This window comes from Mus pahari, chromosome 2 (assembly GCF_900095145.1).
Source record: "Mus pahari chromosome 2, PAHARI_EIJ_v1.1, whole genome shotgun sequence".
Classification (NCBI taxonomy): domain Eukaryota; kingdom Metazoa; phylum Chordata; class Mammalia; order Rodentia; family Muridae; genus Mus; species Mus pahari.
In genome coordinates this window covers 137,836,426-137,849,161 of record NC_034591.1, presented here as the reverse complement: position 1 = coordinate 137,849,161, position 12,736 = coordinate 137,836,426, and the positions used below count along the sequence as shown (strand labels likewise).

The 12,736-nt window shown below is 44.0% G+C and overlaps 1 protein-coding gene across 1 annotated transcript in view; it reads left to right on the top strand.

Moving 5' to 3' along the window:
- Positions 1-11,462: 11,462 nt before the first annotated feature.
- The window catches only part of Klrg1 (killer cell lectin like receptor G1), a 10,360-nt gene continuing 9,086 nt past the window's right edge, over positions 11,463-12,736 (top strand). Inside the window, exon 1 of the mRNA XM_021191844.1 lies at positions 11,463-11,544. Coding sequence (XP_021047503.1) covers positions 11,463-11,544 — 82 coding nt within the window. The remainder of the gene's footprint in view (positions 11,545-12,736) is intronic.

The following is a 12,736-nucleotide window of genomic DNA, read 5'->3' as shown; positions in this document are numbered from 1 at the left end:
TGTCACAAGAAGGCAATTGGGTGGGAATTTAGCATCAATAAACTTAGCTTGTTCAGGGCAAACCGTCTGACCCTAAACCACACAAAGCATCTGACTGGGTGATAAGTTTTACTCAGCCTGAGAGGCAGGTGCAGCCAGAGGCCAGTGTGGGTGTGGAAAAGCAAAGGCACGGGGGTCCCTATGGGGAGATCTGCTCTGTGATGCACACACCCAAGTTTTAGGGCCATTATCTGAGTTTTTAGAATCTAGGGTTCAAGAAGGTCACTGATGAAGTAGCTTGTCCTTTGGGGTAAGAAATTTACTGGAGAGATTCTTGTTATGAAATACAGTGTGGCAGCAGGCAGGGGTACCTGGTGGGCCTATGCCAATGTGTCCCCCTGAGAAATCATGCCATGTGACAGACCTGGTATAAGGAGAGGATCAAGGACCTGGTGAAGGGGTGGAGGCAGGGAGGAGAAGAGGTGAGACGGCAGAGAAAGGGGACAGAGGAAGACAGATAGGACAGAAAGGAAAAAAAGGTCGGCTGGGAACATGTGGGGACAGAGAGCGTGAGAGAGAGGAAAAAAGAGAGAGAGAGGGAGAGGGAGAGAGAGAAAGAGAGAGAGAGAGAGAGAGGGAGAGGAAGAGAGAGGGGGGAAGAGAAAGAGAGGTAGCAAGCAGTCTTTTCATACTTTATTTTTTTTTAAATTATATTTTTTATTTTATTTTATTTTTTTAAGATTTATTTATTTACTATATTTGTAAGTACACTGTAGCTGTCTTCAGACACTCCAGAAGAGGGCGTCAGATCTTGTTACAGATGGTTCTGAGCCACCATGTGGTTGCTGGGATTTGAACTCTGGACCTTCGGAAGAGCAGTCGGGTGCTCTTACCCACTGAGCCATCTCACCAGCCCCTTTTCATACTTTATGTGGCATGCCACCCACACCTGGCAGCAGGTAATGGTAGCAGGTGATGATGTAAGGTCCCAGGTTCCTAGGAGGAGCCTAGTGGCATTACCTATAAGTTAAAAATTTGCATGTGCGTGTGTGCGTGTGTGTGTGTGTGTGTGTGTGTGTGTGTGTGTGTTGGTGCATTAAGTATATGTTGAGGTCAGAGGACAACTTGTGGGAATTCTCTCCCTCCACTGGGTGGGTCCTGGTGCTTGAACTCAGGTGGTGTTTGCCTCACTGAGCCATCTTGCTGGTTCTTTTTGGGAAAATCCTTAGCTCCATGAGAGGACACATAGGTGGGGTCTCTAAGTTCAGTCCAATGAGGCAAAATTAGGGTCCCCTCTTATAAGCTTCAGAGAGAAGGGGTAGGCCCTATGCCAAGTAGGTGATGATTAATCCATAGTAGGTGCCTCATGTTGTTAGGTAGCCAGGTGAGGGGGAAAGCTCATCCCCATAGTTACCACGTGTCTGTCACAGAGGTGTGCCCCTCCCACCTGCTGATTGCTTAGCTTGCTTCATGAACTGCTTTTCTGGAAGAGAGGGCCTCATGGTTCCATCTTGAAATGGTTCTTCCGTGCTTTCTTCTCATTGTTTCACACCATAAAGTCTTTGATCTATTTGGAGTTGGCTGCTTTGGCACAAGCAGCCTTCTCTTTCATTCCTAGCTTTAAAACTGGTAGATTTTCTATGCGCTAAAGATGGAATTTTCTGGAAAAAAGAGTCGAAGGGGAAAAAAAAAATCTCATTTGAAGCGCCCTAGCAGGCCTGAGAATGACAACCAAGGCACAGCTGACACATTTCACCTTCATCCTTTTCTCTCTTGATTAAAACCTGTTAGGTTACATCCCTAAAGCTAGCCACCACCAAGGTCTATTCCCTTATTTCTCCACTTCCTCTTCCTGAGGCTGACCACCAAGGCTAGGTTATCAAAGTATTGAAGTCCAGCAATCAAAAGCCCCCCTTTGGCTGCCCTAATTAACCTGTCCAATCAAAATTAAACACCTCATCCTACCTAAACCGGTTTCCCCTTTTTCTGTTTATAAACCGCCATTTGCCTAGGGCCAAGTCTGTTTCCTCTTCATCCAGAGGCAGTCCTTTGTTCTTTAGGAGCAAATGTCCCTTCCCCTTCTCCCTTGCCTGCTTTCTTTTCTCCTTTGTCTCCCATGCCCTGTCTTTGTCCCTCTGGGGCAAATAAATCTTGGTCCTGTGCCAACTCCAGTCCTTTCACCACTCATGGTACTTAAAGAATAAAATAAACATAAACAAAGAAATAAACAAAACCCCTAGACATAAATTTAATTAGGATGTCAAGGACTTCTACAATGAAAGCTAAATTGAGTCAAAGAACAAAATTATAGAAGACACCCGACAATGGGAAACTCCCCCATATTTATGACTCAGCAAAGTTAGTAACTGTGCCCACATTATCAAAAACTGATTTTAGCTGTTTGAGCCTTGTCTCTTGTGGTTAAACCACCCCAAGGGTTGTTGATTTTGCTTATTCTTTCAAAGTAGCTTAGTTTTCTTTCTTTGTTTCTATGTTCTGTATTTATTTCTGCTCTGATCTCCATCATTTCCTTCCTTCTAACACTGGACTTTGTTTTTTTTTTTTTTCTTCCTTAAGGTAAAATTAGACTTCGTGCTTCAGATCTTTTTGTTTTTAAAGGGTGAATGGTAGAGACCATCTTGCTTTGTGACACAGACTGACCTTGAATTTAAAATGATCCTCCTCTTTCTGCCTCTTGAATGCTGGGATTATAGCATATACCACAATGCTCTGTTCTGTCTTTAAAAAAAATCATTATGGGACGGAGAGGTGGCTCTGAAGTTAGGAGAGTTGCTGTTCTTCTAGAGGACCTGGGTTCAATACCCAACACCCACACAACAGCACATAGCTGTCTGTAACTTCAGTTTCCAGGGGACCCAAGGGCACTAGGCACACACATACACATGTACTAGTTGGCTTCATCCTGACCTGTGGCCAGCGTCTTCTTTATCTGTCGTGTGAACGCTTTACCAACTTTAATCTCATTAAAGAGTCAAATTTTAGTTTTTTGCTAAATTTCCTACTATTATTAAAATTTGACTTGGGGTTATTTGTACTCTGGCCAATCTTCTATTCTGGTTTTAATTTGCTGCTGTCTTTCTGTCATTGAATTTTAAAGTCGGATTGTATTATTCTGTCTCCTATTCATTGAGAGCTGCAGTAGTTCCTTCAATAGCATCATGTTAGCTATTTAGCAAATGCTCACGTTCTATCTGACTTATTTTCTTTATTTCTTTTGTTTTATTTTAATGGCTTATGAGTCATTTAGGAGTGGATTTTAATTTCCAAATACTTAAACAATTGTTGAGATTTTTTTTCCTTGTTGATTTTTTTCTTTTCAGCTACAGGATACATGTCTAATACCCTATTACTGGGCATGTGAGATGGCTCAGATGGTGAAGTTCTTTCTGTACAAGCCCCTGTGACCGGAATTTGATCCCCAGAATGACCACAAAAGCAAGAGGCAAGAACTACCTCTGTTCTCTGACCTACACATGCATAGTGCAGCATATGTGTGCTCCCGATCTCTCTCCCTCTCTCTCTCTCTCTCACACACACACACACACACACACACACACACACACACACACACACACACACACCATTAATAATTAAAAACGAAAATATACTAGTACTTCAAATTTATTGAAATGTATATTATAGCTCAATATACCATCTGCTTTTTATGAACTTTGTTTTTTTTTTTTTTTTTCAGACTTGGAAATAACCCTGCATTCTCTACTTGTTCCATGTAATTTTCAGGGTAAATGTAATCAGATCAAGGTGGGCAGTGGTGTGGTTGAAATGCTTTATATTACTACTGATTTTTTTTTTTTTTTTTTTGAAGCTCAAGGACAGTTTACTAATGACTAAAGGAAACCCCTCAGGTCAGGCAGGTTGTAAATCTTAGCTGCTTCCTGGAGAAAGAGACTGGGAAGAGGTAGGGAGAAAAGCCACACTGTTTAAACTGGCTACGAGGTCAGACAATAAGTCTCCATACAGTGAGGAGCGATCAGAGCTCCAGAGAGTGTGAGGAAGCCCAGAATAGTCACTGTTAGGGAAAGCATGCCTACAGAAGAGGCAGAAAGGAAGTTACTCTTGTCTGAGAAATGTGGAGAACTGACTGAGTTCGGAAAGACACACAGAAGAGAGGTAAAGGCAAGGGTGCATCATCACCCAGGCAGAGACTCAGCAAAACCCTAAACTGGATTTTTAAAAATGTCCAAATCAAAATCCATGAGAGCATCCATCCACTGGGCCTCTAAGGCTGGACTTGTGCTGACCCCAGGATATTTCAGGGTCTTAGATAGCCATTGGAGTGGCTAAAATAACACAGTGAGAGCTCTCCCACACTGCTTCTAGAGAGAGAAAAATAAAGCTATCATTCATTTCATAGGTTAAGCCAATAGTGGGCATGCCTCTCTTGGTGCCAGACGGGCTCTGGGGTATTGAATTGAGTCAAAGTCTCAAGTCTTATTATATCCAGGCTGTAGTTTCCTTATCAAGAAGAAAAGTGTTTGTGAGAAATGGTTCCCCAAAATAACTACTGATTGTTACTATTGTTATTTTTTACCTAGTACTGAGTTACTGAGGAAAGAAATTATTTTTTTTTACATGATTATGTATTTGTTGATTTCACTTTAATTCAGTAAGCTTTTGCTCCTAATACTTTGAAATTTTGAACTGGGTACATGTGTTCACTTGTAGTTGTTGGATAGGCTCAGTACCCAGACTAATATAATCATGAAAGGTGTCTTTGTGTAGGTCTATTTTGCTTTATGTTAATCTGACCATTTGTGATAAGCTTAGTAATGACTATGTAGGACCCCCTCTCAGGGACCCCCTCAGGTCCTCAGGTCATGGGAGTCAGGGTGTCCCAAAGAAACACAATAGACAGACCTTCTTGATGCAAAAGCACGAGGCAGTTTAATGGTAGAGCTCTGGGCCGATGGGTACCTCACACAGGAGGCAGAGGCACCGACCTCCAGGCCCGAAAGCTAGGGGTTTTTATGGGGTACGGGTCGGGGGGTTGGGGAGAATTGGCTTGTTCAGACATAATTGGCTGGTTTAAACATTTACAAGCCAGCAGAATAATAGTACTGTGGGCTTAGGGCGGCAGGAAGTTCCAAAGGGCTCGGGACTATCAGGGTTGACACAGTACATCTGTGTAATGTATAACTTCAAACACTTCAAACTATCTTTTAATGAGCAGGGGAAAGCAGTTACAAGTCAACCAAGATAACTCAGTTCCTGCATTCCTCTCTCTTATCTTTGTGGCTAATTGATTCTAGTTTCAAGGCAGCCTGGGTCCGCCTGGGCAATTTTTAACCTTAAGTTTACCTCAAAGGAACCCTTTATGTCTTACATTATTTGAACCTTAAATTTCCAGCCTCAGGCTTCTAAGCTTACAAAACAACAAAACAACTCTCTGGACATAAGATACATGAATCCTAGGCCTTAAATTTCATTTCTCTTCAACTCCCATTACCATATAAGGCAACTCTGTAGTTGTGACTGACTGTGTGTGTGTGTGTGAGTGAGTGTGTGTGTGTGTGTGTGTGTGTGTGATCACTATGCACCCCAGGCTGGCTTGGAACTTGTGATCCTCTGACTTCAGCTTCCTAAGTGCTAGTATTATAGGCCTGATTCCAGGAAGAGACAGAGAATGAGGGACATACCCAAGAATCACAGTGGGTATCTTTAGCTGTGACTCAGCAATGGGGACATGGAACCTGAAGAGGCCTCTAGGCAGGAACCCTAACAGTAGGGACACCAACACCCACAGAACTTTCAACCCAAAATTTATCCTGTCCACAAGAAATGCAGGGACGGTGGAGCAGAGACTGAGGGAATGGCCAACCAATAACCAGACCAACTTGATACCCATCCCATGGGCAAGCATCAATCCTCAACACTATTAATGATGCTCTGTTGTGCTTGCAGATAGGAGCCTAGCATGGCCATCCTCTGAGAGGCTCCACCTAGCAGCTGACTCAGATAGAGGCGTACACCCACAGCCAAACAGTGCATGGAGATTGGGGACTCTTATGGAAGAGAAGAAAGGAGGATTGTGGCTCTTAAGGTGGTAGGAACTCCACAGGAAGATCAACAGAGTCAACTAACCTGGACCTTTGGGGGCTCTCAGAACCTGAACCACCAACCAAAGAGCATACACGGGCTGGACCTAGGCCTCCACACACATAGGTAGCAGATGTGCAGCTTGGTCTTCATGTGGGTCCCAAAAAACTGGAGTAGGGGCTGTCCTAAAAACTGTCAGTGGTATATGTTCTACTAGGTGGACTGCCTTTCCTGGTCTCAGTGGAGAGGATGCACCACAGAGCCTCACAGAGCCTTGATGTGCCAGGGCTGGGGGATACTCAGGAAGGCCCCCACTCAATGGAGAAGGGGGGGGAGAGGATTGTGAGAAGGGGTGACCAGGAGGCAGGCACTGAGTGGGGTGTAAAGTGAATAATAATAATAATAAGAAGAATAATAATAAGAATCTTGATATGAGGGTTTATGCTGGATTGCCCCTGTGCTTCCAATAGGGGGAGCCAGTGAGAGGGTTAGGACACAGATGCAGCAGTAGAAGCAGAAGGTGAAGTGAGACTTGGAAGGCTTCGGATGTAGACAGCCTCCAGGCTCTAGGACAACAAGGAAGGAAGCTGATTGTTTCCAGAGGGAAAGTCCCCCTGACAACCCAGTGACTGAAGGCTTCTGACCCCCGGAACATTAAGAAATGTTTACGTCCTTCTGTGGCTCTTAAGTGTGTGATGGGTAATTGATTACATTAATTATACACTCAGGCTTCTTTGTTTATCATTCACTGGCTTATATAGTCTTTTTGAGTGTAGGTGTGAGTGTTGAGTGTGTGTAGTGTATGTGTGTGCGGGAGTATGTGTACGTTGAGGCCAGAGGGGGATGTTGAGTGGCCTACGGTATCACACTTCTTGGAGAGGGTCTCTCTCTCTCTCTCTCTCTCTCTCTCTCTCTCTCTCTCTCTCTCTCTCGCTCTCGCTCTCGCTCTCTCACTCTCTCTCTGAATCTGGAGCTTGGATGGCAGCCAGCAAGCTCCAGCGATTCTCCTGTCTCCACTCAGCACAATATTTGGCATTGTAGATGTGTGCTGCTGTACCCGAAATTTTACATAGATGTTTTGGATTTGAACTCATCACCTCATGCTTGTCTAACAATACTCTTACCAATGAGCAATCTCTTCAGCCCTGTGTAGATTATTTTAGAATCTATTTTTCAATCTGGTGACCCCCCCCCCCCGCCCCGCGCGCAGTTGTCCATCTCCACTCTCTGTAACTTTAATTTTTTCAAAATCTATTTTTAATGCTATTTTAAACCTATTTTTAAATGCTTTTAGCCCACCACCCAGCATAGGTAGTGGGAAAGAAAGGAAGGGAAATGGGGGAAGTGGACCTGTCTAGAAAGGTTCTTTGGAGAAACTCCCATCTGTGTTGTCTGGAAATCAGCAGTTCAGTTCACAGGTCAGCAGCCGCAGCTCCATCCACTCATAAACACTTAACAGGTACACGGCAATCCAGTTCAGTAGAGTCTGGTTAGCAACAGTGGTGACATGACCTAGCAGAGACAGCCAGGCCTCAGCCTCGGCTCCGATCAGCAGGAGGAAAACTAAGAGAAGTTCTCAGCTGTGCCTCTCTCAGTGAAGCAAAGATCAGTGAAGACTTGAGACCCACAAATATTGCCCAGCTAGCTGTACCAAGCTCCACCCCATCACTTTCCATGGAGTCCTATTTATACCCTTCAAACATTACGTGTCTTCCACAGGTCTTGCTTCAGCACATGTACCTGATGTCAGTTTCAGCTGACATCACTCTGCCAATCAGCCTGAGTCCTTGGAAACTGCAAGAAACCAGAAGTTTTTTTTTGGTGTGCTTCTCTCCTTGGAGTCTGGACAAATGCAGCTCAACTACACAATATAAGGGGGACACATGTGTGTCATTAGCAAAGCCTTCATCATGTGTCCGCTTTAGCAGAATATCCTCTCTCCTGTGTCTGCTTCAGTGAAATGTTCCTTCAGGTCTGCCTTAGCCTTTCACCTGTGTCCACTTCAGCTAAATGTTCCTTCATGTGTTTGCCCCAGCAAAACACCAACCGACTTTCCAAAGAACCCTTAAGTTTCCATTTCAACCCCCATCCCCTTGCTCATGTGTGTGTGTGTGTGTGTGTGTGTGTGTGTGTGTGTGTGCATATGTATGTGTGTGTGCATGTAGAGGCCAGAAGTTAATGTTGTGTGTCTTCTGCAATTGTTTAACCTTATTGTTGTTATTATTATTATACTATTATTTTGAGATAGAGTCTCTCACTGAACCTGTAGCTCATCAGTTTGGCTGGTTGGCCAGTGAGCCACAAGGATCTCCTGCCTTTGCTATCCCAGTGCAGCGATTGCAGATGCATGTCCCCAAGACTGACTTTTTATGTGGGTGCTGGGGACATGAACTCAGGTCCTTATGCTGGCCGGCAAGCCCTTTACTGATTGCCCACCTCCCCAACCTCTCAACTGTACTTATATTATTTGACATTACCCCTACAGTTTCTTCATGTCCACTGATCTTTTCTTCCGAATGCTCCAATATGACTATGAATATTATTCTGCAGTAGAGCCACTTTAAACTTATCCCCAACTAGCTTACAAATAAATGAGCTCAGAAGGTGGTTATTTTATTTGGCCTTGTCAATTACTGGGGGGGGGGGGTCACCCTAATCTCCTTCTCCTTCCTCCTCCAGGTCCCTCAAAACCCACCCCCTCCAGTAACTGGCTGTAGCCAATTTTATTTAACCAATAGTTTTAAATCATTCAGGTATAGAATTTAGCATTACAACACAGAGCAGCAGACCGAACCTCAACAGTATTCCAGAATATTTGGCTGATTCTTTCTTACAGTCTCCTTTTCTCTGATGAGGTTCTTCAGTCTTTTATTCTTTCTGATCCTACTTTTGAATAAGTGTTCAAACACACACACACACACACACACACACACACACACACACACACACACACACACTTCTTGTTTGCTGACTCCAGTTGCTATCTCTTGTATGTTTCTTGCTACTTAACTGTTCCCCCCTGCCCGACTGTGGTTTAAAAGTGTTATATCTGAGTGTCAGTTTGACAAGGGACGTGTGGAGATGGTTAATGCTGTTTGTCAACTTGGCCAGATTTAGAGAACAGCAGCTCTCAGCCTGTGGGTTGCGATCCCCACAGTGCTTGCCTATCAGATATCCTGCATATCAGATATTCACATTACGACTCATAACTAGCAAAGTTACAGTTATGAAGTAACAATGAAATAATTTAATGGTTGGAGGGGCTGCCACCACATGAAGGCCTGTATTAAAGGGTCACAGTGTTAGGAAGGTTGAGGACCTCTGTCCTAGATGTGTCACTTAGGAGACACATCTCTGGTGTGCCTGTGAAGGATTTCCTAAATTGACTTCCTGAGATGGGAAGATCTACCCAAATGTGGGGAGCACGTCTATGAAGTATAGTCCTGGGCTTTATAAAAAGGAAGACATGGGCAGAGCACCAGCTTTGTCTCTCCCTGTGCCCTGACTTGCAGGTTCAATGAGCCTAGCTGTCACAGGCTCCTGTCACCAGACCCATGAGAGATGTTTTCCTCTGTCAGTGAGCCTAAATGATGCCCCCTCTGTGAGGCTAACTGACCTCCCTGTAAGTCTAACCGATCCCCCTCTGTGAGCCTATCTGAACGCCCCCAATGTGTTTTTGCAGGTATTTGTCATGGCAATAAGAATATCAACTAGAGCCGGGCAGTGGTGGCGCACACCTTTAATTCCAGCACTTGGGAGGCAGAGGCAGGTGGATTTCTGAGTTCGAGGCCAGCCTGGTCTACAAGAGTGAGTTCCAGGACAGCCAGGGCTACACAGAGAAACCCTGTCTAAAACAAACAAACAAACAAACAAACAAACAAACAAAAAAACCGAAAAGAAAAAAAAAGAAAGAAAAGAATATCAACTAGGGTTGGATAGATGGCTCAGCAGTTAAGAGCACTGACTGCTCTTCCAGAGGTCCTGAGTTCAATTCCCAGCAACCACATGGTGACTCAAAAGCATCTGTAATGGGCGTTTGATGCCTTCTTCTGGTGTGTCTGAAGTATACCCATATACATGAAATAAATAAATAAATAAATATTTTAAAAAAAAATCAACTAATGCACAAGTCTCACTTTGCAGCCAGGCCAGCCTTGAACTTATGATCCTCCTGCCTCACCCTTCTCAGCACTGGAATTATAGGCAAGCATCACCATACCAGTCACAGTATGTGATAGAATTTCCATTTCTTTTAACACTAATATTTTACTACAGTTATACACTATAAAATTTGATAATAAATTCCTTTAAACGGTGTCGGTATTTTTGTCATGTCTGTGGCTAAGTCACTGGTGGACCTTTTTGGTGTTTTATTAGGGGTGTGGTGTGTGTGTGTGCATGTGTGAGTGTGTTAGTACACATAACAAGCACTACATCATCTCTGTTGGCAGGGCAGGAGGCGGTGTTGTGGAGATGGAGCTCTTTCTCATGCATGAGCATCCTAGTTTTTAGTCACAGACCTGTGGTGGATTCCCCCAAAGTCTTTCAGGTACCTCCCCCTGCATAGCTCTTGTCAGTTCCTGGGCCATGTAACTTCCAGCCACATTAACAGCGCAGAATGCCAGTCTCTGACTCCTGCTTGGTGAGAGTGATTGCTACTCTGTGTATGAGTCCCTCTTCTCCCCGGGGGAAGCAAGCCAGAGTAGAGAGGTAGAGAGTCCTGTTCACTTTCCTCTCTCCTTTCTCGAGGACCACAGCACTTCATGGTTTTCTTACTTCCATTTTTATTAGCCTTTCTCCTACCAGAAATAAACTGCTGGCACTTTAGAATTTGTTTCTTTTTGTAAATTTGCATAGAAAGATAAAACAACGAGAAAAGGTCATGGCGTTCCGGACGAGACAGCGAATGCTATGTCACACTCACAAAATACATGGAAGTCTGTCTCTTCCACGAAATAGGCCCGCGCAGCCACAGTCCATCACACTCGCGCTTATTGCTTCTCAGAAGGTCCACGGGATGAAGAAATCAGCTCTGCTTGGTGCCTGTCCCTTGTAGAAGGGGAAGGGACTCTGTGCTGAAGGTCTAGGGACTATTGACGTTTATTGCAGCCTCCACATACAAACTCCTGGGCTTGAGCACTGTGATCCCTCCCCGCAGAACAAGATGAGCTTGGGAGTCAGTGTGTATCTAAGGAGCAGTCTTCGAGGTGTGCTGCAGCGGGCCTTTGAAGAACAACTTGATTATTAATTTCTATAGCAACCCTCGAACCTGAATCACTTCCTGACAATTTGCTTCTGTTTTGGTCAAGTTACTTTACAGGATGGGTTGGTCCCTCACGGGTACTTCTCACCCCACTTACTTACAGCCCGCACTCCCCACTGGGTGTGAAAGGGATTCCGTAGAGATGGCCGACAGCTCTATCTATTCAACACTACAGCTGCCGGAGGCACCTCAGGTCCAAGTTGAGTCCAGATGGAAGCTCAAAGGTGAGTCAGGCACAGCAGCAGCACTAAAGCCTGCCAAGGAGGAGAGGTGAGGGGGAATTACTGGGAGGACAGAGTGCAGAGTTCGAGGATGCTGTGAGGAAATACTTGAGGTTCAGTTTGCAGTGCTATCCGGACTTTCAGTGTGGAGTGCAGCTGAGATACGAGTCTCAGATGATTTTTTTTTGGGGGGGGGCACCCACTTCTGTGATCCCAGCTCATGCCCAGCAATGGCAACACTATCTTTTTCGTCGTTAATGTTTTCTTTATTCTTAAGGATTCTATACATGGAGATAAGCACGCTCGTCTTTATTGATCCCGATCCAAAAGTCATAGCTTTGCGAGAGAATTTTGTCTGTAGTCAGGCTTTCCTGATTGACATCCCGCCACGGAGTGGAGAAAGCACCGGTTTTATTAAGGGATAAGGGTAAGGTTTCTTGAGATGAGACATGGATTCACACATGTAGATTTGTTTCCTGTTTCTTCCCCTCCCCCTCCTTGGGTTGCAACTCAGTGGCGGTGAGGAGTGGAAGCATATTGGACTCTACAGATTCCGGGTCAGAGATCTGGGGCGCCAGAGACCACCAATGACACCCACAAAAACCCCTTTTTATGCAGATTCTCGTCTGAGACAGGGATTGATGTAAATGCCAAAATTAATCTTTGATTTTACACATCAAGCAGGTGACTCCAGGAGACATTTTCTCTTCTATAGTTTTTTAGATTTTCTCTGTTATATAAATTTTTTCCACCCCTTTCCCCCTTCCTTTTGTTACATTTTTAAATACACCTTTTGAAAACATGGCCATGTTTTCTAATTCATGGGCATTTAGATCTATTTCTGTTTCTATAAGCTATATGTGTGATTTTTCTTTTATTATATATGCTCTAATTTGTAAGGATTAGAAAGGTTAAGTCAAAAGGAATGTATATTTTGAAGTAAAGGACTTAACAATATTATATGTTATATAGTATATATTAAGTAAAGAACCTAGTAATTAATAGATAGAACTAATGTATACATAAAATAAAATAAAGTAAAATTTTTGTTTTACTTTAAGTTGGTTGGTAAAATTTTTGTTTTACTTTAAGTTGGTTGGTTCTCCTTCTCCTTCTCCTTCTCCTTCTCCTTCTCCTTCTCCTTCTCCTTCTCCTTCTCCTTCTCCTTCTCCTTCTCCTTCTCCTTCTCCTTCTC